We start from the raw sequence: 17585 nt of genomic DNA on the forward strand, positions 1-17585 counted from the left end.
TTTTTTAAAATCATTTTGTGGCTAAAAGGTATCAGTTCAGGCACCGTTTTGGCACCGGTACCGTTTTAAAAGTATCGATTTTAGCACCGGTATCGAAAAAAAACCCAAACGATACCCAACCCTAGTGAACACTGCTGAAATACTGCAAACTGATGAGGGAAAACCCAAACATTGACAGAGTGTGATGAAGGTGAGTTTGTTTCTTCATGCTAAACACAGTTGAGGTTTAACATTACATTTTTTACATTATTTATTTTAGAAGTTTAGTGAAGGCGGGGCATTTCTGACCCAAAGGGTGAACATTTTATACAGAATTATAGACAACAAGAGGGTTTAGTAAAAATCTGGTCAAAATCAAAAAGTTGCAGTTGTCTTTTAATTGTTTTTAATTCTGTGCCTGAAAACAGCATGGTTTGTTAACTGTAGTTTTTCAGTAAGGCATTAAAACATGAATCATAATTACCTTTATATGGCATTACACAAAAAAGGTTCAAGTTTTCAAATGAGTTGAAATGCTGCAGTAAATAATATAATGGTCTTACATGATTGTTTTCTGCAGTTTCTCCTCCGAATGAGAGGTTGAGTTACGCCGCTGCTGCGCTGAAGACTGAGGGTTCGTCCACACACACACCTGCCAGCGACACACAGCAGGTACTGCATTTGTATTGTACAGGGTCTCAGCGGGGTCTTAAGTCTTTAAAAATCGAAATTTTAGGCCTTAAAGTCTTAAATTTGCTGTTGTAGGTCTTAAATATTTCTGCACAGGTCTTATTTTTCCAATGTCCATGTAAGGCTACATCTAATGCTCATTTAAACTCTTTTGTTGTTGTTGCTTGGTGTTGTAGTTCTTTATTTCACTAGTCCAAATGTAATATGCGGTATTACAACTACAAATGAGACCAACATGCAACAGCCAATCAGCTTACTGTTATTGAACTCAATGTGACGTCATCGCAGAGTATGCAGAGGTTCGCTTTGGGTGAATAATTTTGAGACTCGATTGTTTGCGCAGCGCCGCGTTTCATTTGAGTTGAATATGAAAGACTTTGAAGAGATTTTGTCTGAAACGGGTACGACTGTACAGACACCTTTATGATCCGTCCACGCGTGATTATAGGGAGAACCAGATGATCAATAATTCTTAGCTAGAAAAAAGTTTGGAAAAACCTGAGGGATGAGTTTGTTAAAGCCAAAATAGGTCATGGCAAAAGTGACCCAGATACACGATTACAGAATATGCTTCTCCACCATTCATAGGTTTTACACTGATATATATATTACAGTTTTGAATTTAAAACAGTTTAATAGTTGCAAAACTATAAATAAGGAACAAATTATTTCTTTGATATTTGGAAAGAAAGATTTGAACCTGTCAGTTTACATTATACTGAGGGCCTGTTTTTCTAGGCTTTATTGTTGATGATGGTCAGGAATGTTGGACCATTATTGCCTTTTTAGCTTATAAGCAGAGGACAGAAACTAGCCAGACAGTAATGTGTGAACTGTTGGGCTAAATAAAATTGAAGTTTTTAGTAAGTGTATTTTTCTTTGCTTTTGTTCTTTCCATAATAAAAAATTTTATAGTAACATTTTACTCCCTTATTAAATTAGAGCCACTCTTTGCTGTGCATAAATCATCTCTCAGCTCACAGACGCTCCTGTGCTGAAGCGGCAGATATTCTGTGTTCGTCTGCGTGGATTATTGACCTTTTACAGCATTACATCTTCTATAATTGAAGCTAAAGAAACTGAATCTCAGCACAATCAGAGATGAAGACGCTGGACCTGATGTAAGATTGAGGATATTCAGGCATTCCTCTGATCAGACGTGAAATTATTAAACCTTTATTATTTCAAGAACAATTTTTATTTTCAAACATTGTAATACAGGTTAAGACAACACTTTTATTTTAACTAAATAATTCATTCATTCATTTTCCTTCGGCTTAGTCCTTTTATTCATCAGGGGTCGCCACAGCGGAATGAACTGCCAACTATACCAGCATATGTTTTACACAGCAGATGCGCTTCTAGCTGCAAGCCAGTACTGAGAAACACCCATACACACTCATTCACACACACACACACACACACACACACACGGCCAATTTAGTTGATCAATTCCCCTATAGCACATGTGTTTGGACTGTGGGGGAAATGGGAGCACCTGGAGGAAACCCACACCAACACGGGGAGAACATGCAAACGCCAAATGTGACCCAGCCGGGACTCGAACCAGCGACCTTCTTGCTGTGAGGCCACAGTGCTAACCACTGAGCCAAAATGCTGCCCAAACTAAATCTCTTATTGAACGTGGCTTTTAATGCTTGATTGCATCTGCACTATTGTCGTGTATACTTTTATATTATTCCTCTTGTTGTTTTATTGTTCTTGTTTTATTGTACGGTGTCCTTGAGTTGCCAGTAAGGTGCCTTTTAAATAAAAGGTATTATTACTATTTCTCACAGGCTCCCGTGAAGCGAAAGTTTGAGTTCAGTAAAGAGCGTCTGGAAGCTTCCGGTCCACCAGCCAAGAAGCCCAGTTCATCTGCATCTGCCGAAACCACACCGAAAGCCAAAGCAAGATCCAGCATGGGCACCAGTCCCAGCAGCAGAGGTACAAATGAAGTGCTATCAAATACTTTAACATTATTAAATTCGTTATTTTATACAGTTGATATTAGAATTATTCGCCCTCCTGTTTATTTCTCCCACAATTTCTGTTCAGTGTAGAGAAGATTATTTCAGCACATTTCTAATCATAATAGTTTAATATCTCATCTCTATATCTGATTTATTTTCTCTTTGTCATGATGACAGTAAATAATATTAGACTAGATATTCTTCAAGACACTTCTATACAGCTTAAAGTGACATTTAAAGGCTTCACTAGGGTAATTAGGGTAAAGTTAGGGTAATTAGACAAGTTATTGTATAACAGTGGATTGTTCTGTTGACGATCCAAAACAAATATAGCTTAAGGGTGCTAATAAACCTTAAAATGGGTTTAAAACAATTAAAAACTGCTTTTATTTTAGCCATAATAAAACAAATCAGACTTCCTCCAGAAGAAAAAATATTATCAGACATACTGTGAAAGTTTCCTTGCTCTGTTGAACATCATTTGGGGGAAAAAAAAAAAAGATTCAAAGGGGGGTGTAATAATTTTGACTGCAACTGTATGCTGCAATGACTTAAATAGCTCTATTTAGACTGAATCCATTAATTTAGACTGATTCAGATAGTCTTTTTATGCCTTACATCTGCATGAAATATAATTAACTACAAGCATACATAAATTCAAAGATATAGGTCCCTATCATACACCCGGCGCAATGTGGCACAAGTTGGCGGAACAAAGTCGGTCTATTGTCTGGCGCAAAGTGCGCCTGGCTTACACACTACAAACAAGATCCAATATGCAAATATCTTTACATATGAAAAAGATATAATATCTTAAAGATATATGTAATAAGGATATATATAGGATATAAATATAAATTATTAAAATATTACAAAACATATTATTTTCTAGCCTACATGAATTTAAAAACCACTGCCTTCATACTTTCTTTATCTCGGGAGGCTTTTTCAGTTCATTCAATGTGCTTTTGTATAATGTTATTATTATTAGCAGTATTATTTATTATCTGCATATTTATATTTGTTTTATTAAAAACAAGCTTAGATTTGTCCACCTGAAGGTTTTAGACCATATAGGGCACAGCATGTGTTTTAGGATATAACTCAGGTTTTTGAGCACACTTCATTATTATTGTTCATTTATTCGTTTGCTGGAAATTAGAACTGAATTTAGAAATAGTTTTGAAACAAATCTTTGCGCTTAACAAACGCAATGAATTATTTATAGACTAATTGATGTCTGTGCGGTAAGGTTTCCCTATCCACGAGAGCAAAAGCGAAAGTGAACTTACTTTATGTCTTGTTAATAGGAATGCGCTTATGGTGCGACGCAGCTGGCTCTTAAAGGGAATGGGAGATGAGACTCTGATTGGTTTATTCTCAAAACACACCTATAACTCATTAAGAAAATAAACTCAACCCTTTTAGACCATGCGCCACGGCGCAAAGCGGATTTTCCCGTCCTTAAATTAGCAAAAATGTGTTCTGACACGCCCTGAAAGCGCCCTGCGTTTTGCGATCTGCGAATGGATCGTCAAAATAGAGCCCAAAGTGTTCGGATACAGAAACTAAACAATTCTAATGTAAAAAGACATCAGCTGCGTCCGAAACCGCCTACTACTCAGTAGGTACTGCATTTGAATTTAAACGTACTACTAGACCATTAGAAAAGTGCGTTCTATACAGTATGAATGTGAAAAGTATGAATGGAATTCGGACGTACTACATCTGCCGTTTTGTCATGGTCACGTGACCTACCTGCGTCAATTGCGTGGCTTCACTCCCATTCATAAATTCCCTCGCGGGGCATCATGGGATATCGCAGCATGCATGGGATGCGCACTCTAGAATCTCGCCGGAAGTAGTAAGTCATCCGGGTACTTCTCGCATACTGATTTTCGAATTGTATGAATTCGGACATACTACTCTGCTCGCATACTGATTTTAGCGTACTATATAGTATGGAAGTATGCGGTTTCGGACACAGCCATGGTCTTCATTGTTTAAATCATTCAAAACTATTTATTTTTATTAAGATTACAAACTGTGAAATGTTTTTGTGTCTAAATACTTTAAACTCCTAAAGTTCTCACACAGTCAAAAAGATAATAAACATTCGGTCTAATATGGTTATCTAGGCCTGTCACAATAATCAATATACTGTATGGACTGATCACTCAACACAGGAATATGATCTTAATCAGTTTTGATGATGCGATATACAGTTGAAGACAGAATTATTCGCCCCCCTGAATTATTAGACTGCTTGTTTATTTTTTTCCTAATTTCTGTTTAACGGAGAGAAGATTTCTTCAACACATTTACAAACGTAAGTTTTAATAACTAATCTCTAATATCTGATTTATTTTCTCTTTGTCATGATGACAGTAAATAACATTAGACTAGATATTCTTCAAGACACTTCTATACAGCTTAAAGTGACAATTAAAGGCTTCACTAGGGTAATTAGGGTAAAGTTGGGGTAATTAGGCAAGTCATTGTATAACAGTGGATTGTTCTGGAGACAATCCAAAACTAATATTGCCTAAGGGTGCTAATAATCCTTAAAATGGGTTTAAAACAACTAAAAACTGTTTTTATATTAGCCATAAGAAAACAAATAAGACTTTCTCCAGAAGAACAAATATTATAGGAAATACTGTGGAAAAATCCTTGCTCTGTTGAACATGAATATTTGAAAAAGAAAAAAATGATTTTGACGTCAACTGCACATCGACATGAGAGCATTTTTGGAGAACCATCTCTGTACTGTTTCCATTGTAAAAGCATTGCTCTTGCATATTTTTCTTCAGCTTCTCCAGCACAGAAGTCATCAGATAAGCGAGAGAGTCCTAAAACTAAGCCAGAGTCCAAACCTAAACCCAAACCCAAGCCCAAGTCTTCAGAGTCCGTGCCTTTTAATCGGATCCTGGAGGGAGTGGTGTTTGTGCTGAGCGGCTTCCAGAACCCTTTCCGTGCGGATCTGCGAGATAAAGCGCTGGCTCTGGGTGCTCGATACCGGCCCGACTGGACTCCCGACGCCACACATCTCATGTAAGAAATCTGTCCGAGCTGCATGAGAAAACTCAAGTTTTCCTGTTTGTCTACATCATTGTCCTGTATCAGACATAGTTTGCGTTGCTCTCAGCCTATTAGAGTCTCTCTGAGCGTTTGTGTTTGTTTCTCCTCAGCTGTGCGTTTGCAAACACACCCAAGTACAGTCAGGTGAAGGCAGCCGGAGGAATCATCGTCAGGAAGGAGTGGGTGATGGACTGCCATAAGAACAAGCAGAAGATCTCCTGCAAACGGTGAGAGCAGCTCTTTGTCAGGGTGTCCGTGGGGTCTTAAAGTATTAAAAGTTGATCAATAGAATTAGAAAGATTTAAGGCCCTTAAAAGGTATAAAAAAAAGTCTTAAATGGCATTTTTCTGTTATTCAATTTTATATGGATTTTGATTATGAAATGTATGCTGGATTTAACATGGATTATAAGGACGCTGTGTAGTTTATGAAATCGATAAAGTCCTGTTAGAATATGTCACAGTCCTCCTCTGTCTTATAATCCAGATTTACCATCCTCTATAGGAAGAACAGTATTCTTTAAGTGGAAAGAGCAAGGCATTGTCTCTCTTAAGCATGTTTTTAAATAGGGCACAATTAAATCTTTTTCTGAATTAAAAAGTGAATTTGATATTGACAATAAAGATTTTTACATGTACCTACAACTTAGACACATGATAAATGATTTCCTTGCAAAAGGTCATATTTCACTGGAATTATCCAAATTAGAAAACATTCTAGAGAATAGCCCAATGTTGAAGGGAAAGATATCTGAGATATATACAATTTTAAGAGACCAAGCTGATTCTTCTTTAATCTCATTAAAAAGCGTATGGGATAAAGACCTCGGTTGTAATTTTGATGATGATCAGTAGGAAGTTGTATACAAATGTATATCTTTTTCATTTTCAAGTAACTAAATACTTGAACAAAATTACAAATTTATACAAAGAATAAATTTGACCCCAGTTCGCCTTAGTAGGATATATCCCAGTGCTTCGTCTTTATGTAACCGATGTAAGAAACATAAGGGCACCATTATGCATATTTTTTGGAGCTGTAAAAAACTACATGAGTTTTGGGATTCAGTACATGAATTTTCTATGATGATCCTGGGAAAGAAAATATCTCAAGACTCCTTTAATATATCTTTTTGGGGTGGACTTGAATGAGGTATCAGACCCTTTTTTTTACCAAAAGGATAGGTCTAATATCTTCTGTATCTAGGAAATGTATTCTGTTAAACTGGAAACAGGAACTCCCTCCAACATTCAAATTATTTAAAAATATCATAAATGACACGCTGCATTTGGAATATTTAACATATAGCCTAAAAAACAAAACACATATTTTTAAAAACCTGGAAAATTTTTATTGACTTTTTATGAACCCTTTGACCTGAGCCTGTATAATACCCATTGTTATCATACTGACCATTCACAAGCCGTTATTTGATTTCTGTTTTATCTAGTAACATAAACTGGATTTGTTGATGTACATGTTTCTATATTTGTATACTCTGATGCTACACTTAATGCTGAATATTCTTTTTGTCAATTGTGTTGTTTGTTATACTGTAAAATGAAAAATAAATAATAATAATAAAAAACTGAAATAAAATATTAAAATATAAATAATAATACTAATAACCAAAAAAGAAAATGTCACAGTTCTCAATAACGCAGAGGAACGGCTAACTAAAAACTAAGTAAAATTAATTTGAAAAAGGGAAAATATACAAATGAATCTAGGTCTACATTAATAATGCTGCAGTAGTAGGTGAATGACTGCTTCAGACATTTTTAAATGTAGTTATAATCATAATACGGGCTGAATGTACAGAGCACAATGGGTTTTTTTCTGACAGTTTGCAGAAATGAATACAATAAAACTGAATTACAGCCATACAATGCAGGATCCTCAGGGACGCAGACTACAATACAACACATATCGATCTGTGCCTGCTCTAATATAACAAAGGTATTGAGTTGAGATTTGCCATCAACTCATGCACTGATTTTACGGATGCTCATTAATAAATGGTCAAATGTAAGCATAAAATATAATAATAATAATACATTTAATCCTATATATGCATATTTGTCATTCTAATGGTGTTAACCAATATATTTTGCTAAATATATTACAAATATATGTACATGTATGATCAATATGCCTACTGTAGATGTATAGATGTATATTGTCTGTTGTTGTTTTCTAGCTAAATTTCCTAAAGATTGTGCCAAGAACTATCAGCCAATATTGATATGGCCACCGATATATTGTGCATCCATACTATAGATGTATAAATAGATGTTGTTTGTGGTTGTTTTCTAGCCATATTTCCTGAAGATATCCACCTAATTTTGTGATTGAATCAATAACGATAATATTTAAAATAGCATTTATCGGCCGATATTGAAATGGCTGCCAATATATTGTGCATCCCTTCTATAGATGAATAGGTAAATGTTGTTTATGTTGTTGTTGTTATCCAGCTATATTTCCTCAAGATATCCACCTAATTTTGTTATTGTGCCGCTAACTATAATATTAAAAATGGTATTTATCGGCTGATATTGATATAGCCGCTGATATATCATGCTTCTCTATTATAGATGTTTATTTATTTTTTAGTTTTTTAAATTTTTTTATTATGGATGTTTATGTTGTTGTTTTTTAGCTATATTTCCTGTAGATATCGACCTAATGTTGTAATTGTACTGATAACAGTAATATTAAACGTATGTTTTATCGGCCGATATCGATATGGCCCCTGATATATTGTTGGTACCTACTATAGATATGTAGATAGATGTTGTATGTTTTCGGTGTTTTCTAGCTATATTTCCTGAAGATATCTACCTAATTCTGTTATTGTACCGATAACTGTAATATTAAAAATAGTATTTATCGGCTGATATTGATATGGCCGCCAATATATTGTGCATCCCTACTATAGATATATAGATATATGTTGTTTGTTGTTGTTTTCTAGCTATATTTCTGAAATATATATTGACTTTTGTTATTGTACCAATAACTTTAATATTAAAAATAAAAAGTATTGACTATCAATATGGCAACTGATTTATCATGTGTTCCTATTACAGGTGTATAGATAGATTTTGTTTATGTTGTTGTTTTCTAGCTATATTTCCTAAAGATAGCAACCTAATTTTGTTATTGTACTGATAATGATAATATTAAATAGATTTTATCGGCCGATATTGACATAGCCACCGATATATTGTGCATCCCTACTATAGATATATAGATAGATGTTGTTTATGTTGTTGTTTTCTTGTTATATCTCCTGTCTGCAGTGATCATTATAACAGATCTGCTTGATAAAAAGCCTGCATTAAGCTCAGTGTTTATCAGTGGTCTGGTTTGCTCGGGTTTGTTGCTGTGGATTTGTTTGTGTGCTTCTGGATCTCCATTGTGTTTGCTTCGAGTGCCACCTCAGATTATGTATTCTGTATTTAAAAGCTCCATCTGCTATGGGTAATTAAAGCAGACCCTTCCTTTGAAGATGAGGAGGGTGAATCTGTCCGTGCATGTGTACGTCACTCTACACACACACACACACACACACACACACGCTAATCGACTCGGTTGTGTATCCTGATGGGAACATGATGTGAAGTGTCCATCCAAGCTTATTTATCTGCTATTTTTAAAAATGGCTGTGGAAAGAAATGATAATTGTAATTAATGTTTAGGCTGGATGTTAATGTTAGGATTGAGACAGTTACAGACCGGTTGGATTTGGAGCTGATATAAATTTGGGAGTCATCAGCATAAAAGTGGTGTCCTAGTCCATATTTGCTGATGATTTGCCACAGTGGAAGCATATAAATGCTAAAAAGTATGGAACCTAAGACCCACCCCTGAGGCATACCATGGCAGACCTGTCCAATTTCAGATTATTTCAGATATCAGATTATTATACATGCATGTCTACTAAATGAAAATGATCCAAAAAAATAAGATTTAAACCAGTTAGGTACAGTGCCAGTGATAAAAAGCCTTTTTTACAGCCTGTTTAACAATAAAGGGTGACATACTGTCTGGGGCAGATTTAGGGATTTTGGGGCCTTCCAGTCATGGGGCCCAAAAGTTCTAAAATGCACCTTTTGTTCTTTAAATTTTGTATTCTTGTTTTTCTGTTTTTTTTTTTTTTTAATAATAATAATAATAATAATTAAATAAAATTCTTCTTAATAAAATAAATAATAATATAAATAATATTAATAATAATAAATAACATATAAAGCTTTTTGTCAAACATATGAAACTGTTTTTCCTAAAAGGAATTCACAACTACAAATAATAAATGAATTTGTTTTTAAAACTAAATCTTTACTGATTTAACTGCTGGACTGGTCCATGATTGAAGGTGGGGGACAAATTACGTTCAAATAAAATATTTTAGACCCTCATCGTACAAAATATCCTAGAAAACAATGATATATATATATATATAATTAATAGGTTTCATTTATACGTCTAGGTATTTATTTGGGGGCCCTATGTTTTCCTTGGGCCCTAAGCGGCCGCTTACCTTGCTGCTTATTTCCTAAATCCGCCCTCTGTGTCAAATGCTGCAATGAGATCTATTAAGAACACGATATACCAAGTAGACCAAGACTAAGCAGAAGCTCCAGAGTCAGCAGAGACAAGCAGGTCATTAATGACATGAACCAAGGCTGTCTCTGTGCTGTTTTCCTTTCTGGATCCTGACTGGTAAAGTCCATATAGCTATTTATGTGGATTTTTTGTGTGTGTTTTTCCTACACGGTTTAAAGAAATTTTAAGCAGTAGTTAGGCATGCACTATTATAGATTTAGGCTGTACAATTGTAGTCTGAGGAATAAATACGGTTTCATGGTTATCACCATTATTATGCATTCATTAATTAAACACTCCTTTCATTTTAAAGTGTTATTTATTGCTGCTTAGTAACCAAATAATACAGCTCAAAATCATAATAAACACAAACAATAGTTCATTTCCCTTTGGACTTAATCATAAGTAATAATTTTTCTCTGAAAATAAAGAGAACAATAAATAAATAAATAAAAAATAAGAAGAAATAAAATAATATTCTGTCTTATGTCAATCTAAGCTACATATTAACTAAGTATTTCCTTTTTAAAGAGAACAAATGTAGTCAAAGGCTGCTGAAACTCTATGACTGACTTCAGCTGTATATGTAATGTTCCCATGCGGTGTCAGCAATACTCAGTCCGCTGTTTTCCAGGTATCTGATGGATGGAGCTGAATCCAGTTCAGAGAGTGAAGCGGAACAAGACGAGAGTGAGGATGAAACTCCGAAAGTGGTAATAATTCATGTATTTTAGTCATCATCTTATGTGTTCCTCTTTCGGTTATGGTCTTGATAACCTTGATGCTGCATGCTGTTGCCATGGAGACTTTCTTCTGAGATTCGTTGACTTCCTGACACGCATCAATGGCTCATCGGCGGCGATAATGCGAAACCGATTTTATTAAGTGCCGTTTCTGTCATGCTTTCCTAGAAAACACCAGAAAAGAAGCCAGTGACTCCTAAAAAGCAGCAGCCGGTTGAGGAGGAAGAGGAGGAGGAGGAGGAGGAGTATGGAGGCTCGACGGATGAAGAAGGCCCAGGTAAAGACATGACTACAGGAAGAGTCAATCAGCACTGTTTGGTCTAGAGCAGGGGTGTCCAAACTCAAGGAGGGCCGGTGTCTTCAACTTGCCTCAACACACCTGCCCGGAAGTTTCTAGTATATCTAGTAAGTGCTTGATTAGCTGGGTCAGATATGTTTGATTAGAGTTGGAGCTAAACTCTCCTGGACACCGGCCCTCCAGGACTGAGTTTGGACACCCCTGATCTAGAGAGATGTGTTTAGTTGCTGAATTAGACCAAGATTGTGTTCAACTTATAAAAGTGGGAACAGAAGAAATGGATTTACAGTTCATATTCTTGCATGTTCTTGCAATGCTGGATTAAGATCTTCTAGGGCAGGGGACACCAATCTCGTTCCTGGAGGGCCGGTGTCCCTGCAGGGTTTAGCTCCAACTTGCCTCAACACACCTGCCTGGATGTTTCAAGTATACCTAGTAAGAGCTTGATTAGCTTGTTCAGGTGTGTTTGATTAGGGTTGGAGCTAAAATCTGCAGGACACCGGCCCTCCAGAAACAAGTTTGGTGACCCCTGCTCTAGGGGGTTGAATCGAGATCGCCATCTTTTTGTTTAAATATGCAGCTCTTAATGCTGTCAATCGATTAAAAATGAACTAATTAATCACATTTTTTTTTATTAACTGTGACTAATCACCTATACAAGACTGAAACTTGTAATTTTGTCTATTCAAATGTAAAATTAATGTAAACGCAAGACAAAAACTATTTAAATTCAAAATATAATTGTTTAATAGAATTTTTGTTTAACTTGTAACACAGATTTCTTCATGTTAACAACAAACCCACAATAAACTATCAAGATCCTGGCTTAACAGCCTTATTTATTACAGAAATAAAAACACAGGCATGTTAATGTCATCTGAATTTCAAAACAATCAATGCCATTAAAGAAAAAAATGATTTCCATGTTGGATTCTAAGTGGACTGCAAAAAACAATGTGGACCTTTTCTTTTGAATGATGTGAGCTGAGAGTGCAACGTAATCTCACAGCAATTCGTAACTTTTTGATTTAGTGGCTACGGACAACAACATTTAGGCAGGTTTGTTACTGGTAGGTTTGTCGCGCGGGCACACACACAAACACAAACACACACAATGCACGCAGGACAGGGTAGCCGGAGTGACTCCCTTCAGATTCGTGTTCATCAAATTTGCTTAAACTAAGCGTTCTAAAGTATGGCTGTATTTCACAAGGATTCTGACACAACGCGAGCAGATGCTTTACAAAGTTTCGTTTAAGGGGAAAACATGTCAAACCTAATGAAACATTGGAGGCACATGGCAGAGGAATGCACTGTCTTTGACAACTCACGACTTCATCTGGCACTTTCACTGATACATTTACATGGACACCATTCCTCCAATTTTAATATGATTAAGGTAATACTCTTATTAAGAGTCGACCATGTAAGCAGCAATTTTTTATACTTTTTTTAATTGTATTATATATAAATATAAGTATGAATGTAGCGGAAATACATACATATATACATAAACGACTATGAATATACTGTATATACATGATTAGTCATGATTAATCATTAAGCAGCTCTGCTAATAACCTTTTTCCTATTAAACGAGTGGCCTATGACCTTCTACATTAAGCAGATTCAGTGTAAGGTTATATATGTAAGCCGAAAAAGCCATTTAAAGACGTCACTGTGTTTCTCCGTCAATACCAATAATGTCTGTTTGGGAAGATTTATTGATGTTGCTATCTGCGTCACCTCTTAAGAGGCCAAAGCACCCAAAGCTTGTCAAATATATGCATCCTGAAAATCGTTAACGTGTCAACCTGTTTGCCGTGGGGTCCCTTCACTCCAGCTGCACGTCGCAGGATTTTAAGAGTGCGGGTTAATGAAGTGCGTGTAAAGCAGTGCTCCAATCAATCAGGAAAATAAAAACTGGAGGGCCAGAAGAGAGCCGTGGGGCTGGAGAGGCTGGAAGTGCGGCACAGACACTCGCCCGCAGCATTCGCAGAGAGGAGACTTGGGCATGTTTCTCATTTCTATGTAAATTGAGGGAGCACAAGAGCAGACGTGAGCAAACCTCGCTGGCCTGAATGTTTTCGTGCAACTTAAAGACATTCAGAGAGAAAAATGGTGAATCACTGTCTATGAGCATCACTGTGACTGAGGCTTTGGGTACAATGAGGATATTTGTAGAGATTTTATACTGGAGATTCAGCTGAAGACAAATTTATGTGAAACATCTGTTCTTTTACAAGTATTCCTTAACTGATGCTTAATGAAAAGATTTTTTCATACTGAAATTTTTAAACTGAATAGATTTAATACCTTATTTCTCATTAAAAAAATCTCTTTGCCATGATGACACTGCATAATATTTAACCAGTTATTTTGGAAAATAAATCAGCTTTAGGCTGATTTCTACTTATGCGTTGAGCAAACACGTGTGCTCCGGCACAGCCTCAGTGCGCTCGCATAGCCCTCGCCCTAACGCTGATGCGCACCTCTCAAAAAAATTTAACTTAAATTTAAAATTTAAATAGCGCCAAGCTCTGTGATTGGTCTGCTTGGTAGCGCTGATGAGTATGGGTGGTGTTGAGAGCTGCAAGCCTGATGGGAGTGAGTGTTTGCATGTGTCCTATGAAGGAGCTCCTGGTGGAGACTTCTGCTTTGTGTTTATCTCATGATTAAAGCTATTGCTGGTTCCTGCCTCTAAATGAGCGAGTTTGAGCTACTTGTACATTAAGGTAGCATTCAGAAAAAACAAAACACCCATAAAAAAACTACAGAGAAACAAAAACCTGCTGCCAGCTAGCGTTTCGAAAGCGTTATTGCAGAGCAACACGAAACAGTGCACAGAAGTATACATGCACGACTACGCTCAAGGCAAGCACCGTGGGCCCCAGCGATATGTATAAACCAGCCTTTAAAATGACGTTTAAAAACTTAACTAGGTTGATTAGTTAACTAAGCAAGTTACTGGACAAAAATTGTTTATTCTGTAGCCAATAAGATGTAAGATGTTCTCAAGAAAAACAGTTTTATATAAAATTGCATGCGTGTGTGTGTCTATCTATATAGTTATTTATTTATATTTATTGTTACAGGTTTGTTTATTTATTTTTTCCTGGTGCTGGGATGTCTACTAGATGGCGCTATTGTCTTGAGGTCGCTTGTTCCCTATGTGCATAGGTTGGAGTGCTTTACGGATGTGTTGCATTGCCAGTAATGAGTGCATGATAAAACAATTCTTCATTTGTTCTCTTGAGAAAAGCTTTCGTTTTTGGCTTAACTTACGCTGCCTAATCATTCCCCTGCAGCACCAGAGTTTTTGTTTGTTTAAATAATTTCTTTTGCATTTGATCTTGTTTAACTTACTTTAATATTTCTTGCTTTTTTAATTATTCGATTGGTGGCATGAACTCTTAATTATGTTGCAAACTGTCTAGAGCTGAACACGCACATATATATATATATATATATATATATATATATATATATATATATATACATATATATATATATATATATATATATATATATATATATATATATATATATATATATATATATATATACATACACACACACACACACATATATATATATATATATATATATATATATATTTACACACATATATATATATATATATATACATATACATACATATATATATATATATATATATATATATATATATATATATATATATATATATATATATATATAAACAAATGTTAATATCAAAAAATTAAAACCTGCAAATTTAACAATTACAACTTAGCAAGCTTAATAAAAAAGTCATTAAGCTACAACTTAAATTATCTAGATCTAAACAAAATGAGGATCATCTGCTGAAGTATGATTGTTGACAATCTTTTCCTGTACTTTTTGTACATTTTATTGCTAAAGTCATTAGTAACTTAACGAATGTCACTTTAAATTGTAACTGTTAGTGTTACTGAGGAAAATAATCAAGTGAGGTAGGACTGGACATTATATCTCAATTGTTATCGCAACAAAAGTATATGCAAGTATTGCAAACGTGTGATAAATTAAATGTAGTTTATATATTAGTTATCTAAATTTGACCGGTCAGATGGGGCCTTACTTACTTTAGCACCGCCTACCCTGTTCACTATTGGCTGTAGCGGCTCAAAGCTGAACCCAGAGCTAAAAATAAACACTAATTAATGGAGAAGAGATGAGAGGAAAATGGCAACAGCCAATCAGAGTTTCACTCATAGGGCAAAGTCTAAAGCGCAGGGCGCATTCAGGGCATGTCAGAATCCACTTTTGCTATTTTAAGAATGGAAAAATCCGCTTTGCGCCGTGGCGCATGGTCTAACAGAGTTGAGCTTATTCTCTTATATATATATATTAGTTATAGGTGTGTTTTGAGAATAAACCAATCAGAGTCTCGTCTCCCATTCCCTTTAAGAGTCAGCTGCGTGGTGCTATAACGATTTGCTATTTACATGGCGGACTTTGTAAGTGGAAAAACAGCACTTCACTGGCGAGAAAACAGTTAAACAGAGCATCTGCAGCACGAGGATAAAGAATGAGCCTCCTCCATTAGGCCTCTTTTACGCACAGACATCCATTAGCCTACATAAATAATTTGGTTAAGCGCAAAGATTTGCTTCAAAGCTATTTCTAAATTCAGTTCTAATTTCCAGCAAACGAATAAAAGAACAATAATAACCAAGTGTGCTCAAAAACCTGAGTTATATCCTAATACACATGCTGCGCCCCATATGGTCTAAAACCTGACAGGTGGACAAATCTAAGCTTGTTTTTAATAAAACAAATATAAATATAAATATAATAAATAATACTGCTAATAATAATAACATTATACAAAAGCAAATTGTCATGAATAAACTAAAAAAAAAGCCTTTATAAAAAAGCACCTTATTGCCCCAGGTGTATGTTAGGGCCCATAGTGTTTTAAAGACTAAGAAAACCCAGTTTTTTAGTCTGAATTAGAATTAAAAAGATCTTAAAAATATAATTTACCTGTTTATTTTATTATCATTAAATAATAAATGATTTTAAAGCAGCTAATAAAAACAGCATTTTTCAAGGGAAATGGTATATCGTAAGCAATAATGTTATTGTGATACTCAGCAATAATAATAGCAATATTGCATATTTTCCCAGTATTGTGCAGCCCTAAAAGAAGCATTTTAATTTCCAATACTATCCAAAGCATCTCGTTCTTGATGATTAAATGATAAGGTATGTTTGTGCTAATGCTTGTCCTACTCTTTATTGTGTTTATTGTTTATCCTGCATCTCTTCTCAGGTGATGATGGCTCTGGCATGGACACCGAAGATGAGCTCAACAGGTACGACATGCATTGCATTCCAAACTCACTGTCGCTATGTGCAAATAAATGCTTGTAATTGTTCTTTAACATCCCCGGTTTGTGTAACCCAGCTGTCTTTAAAATCTCATTATTGTTGAGTTGATGTCGTCTTAATGCATCTGTGTGAGCTGAAAGGAGGGTATTTGATCAGGCGTGAGTGATGGTTGCTTTCTTTCTGCTAAAATAAACTGTGTTTTATAGTTGGTTATTCTTAAACATTTTCAACAATACACTGTAGGCTAAATGACTACCCTTTCATTATGCTGGGGGCTGTTTTTGCCCCATTGACTTCCATTGTAATGACATTTATCAAGATTAATAGAAAATCTAAATAAGCAGCTCAGCTCTCATAACATAGTATGTTTCTGCACACACGCTATAATCTGCTGTTTTACTCTGTAGAGCTTTTTGCACAGGCCGATCTAAAGGTTTAATGCTGATAACTGATTTGATCTCACTCTTATGAGATTATGAAATGCTTTAACTGTGACTTTTGATCAATTCAATGCATCAATTCAATGTAAATCCTTGCATGCCAGTAATTACCTAAAATGTGTATCGAGTTAATGCATTGGCTGGGTTAGGAATGGCAAAGAGTTCCTTGATTTTTCTATAGCATCAGATGTGTAATGCTCCAGTGTTTATGTTCGTCTATTTTAGGGTGGAGATGGCGAGCAGGAAGAAAAAGGCAGCAGAGCAAAGCGCAGATAAGGGAAAAAATGAAGATCCGTACGGCGGCTCGACTGATGAAAACACAGACGCTGAGGAAGAGGAGGATAAACCCATCCCTGAACTGCCAGGTCTGACACCTCCTGCTGCACTTTCATCTAAAAAGTCTTGAGGATCT

General features: G+C 35.6%; 1 protein-coding gene across 4 annotated transcripts in view; it reads left to right on the plus strand.

The window, feature by feature from the left end:
- xrcc1 (X-ray repair complementing defective repair in Chinese hamster cells 1) overlaps positions 1-17585 on the plus strand; it is a 31813-nt gene that overhangs the window by 7361 nt on the left and 6867 nt on the right. For 3 of the 4 annotated variants that reach the window (XR_012391414.1, NM_001003988.2, XM_073924893.1), the window contains 8 exon segments: positions 560-651; positions 2469-2616; positions 5456-5696; positions 5834-5950; positions 10969-11047; positions 11246-11354; positions 16675-16717; positions 17399-17538. Coding sequence is in view for 3 of the 4 variants with exons in the window: in NM_001003988.2 (NP_001003988.2) it covers positions 560-651; positions 2469-2616; positions 5456-5696; positions 5834-5950; positions 10969-11047; positions 11246-11354; positions 16675-16717; positions 17399-17538 (969 nt within the window). In the remaining variant the exon portion in view is untranslated. 4 annotated transcript variants of the gene reach the window in all.

The sequence above is a fragment of the Danio rerio genome, chromosome 16 (genome assembly GCF_049306965.1).
Source record: "Danio rerio strain Tuebingen ecotype United States chromosome 16, GRCz12tu, whole genome shotgun sequence".
NCBI classification, from domain to species: domain Eukaryota; kingdom Metazoa; phylum Chordata; class Actinopteri; order Cypriniformes; family Danionidae; genus Danio; species Danio rerio.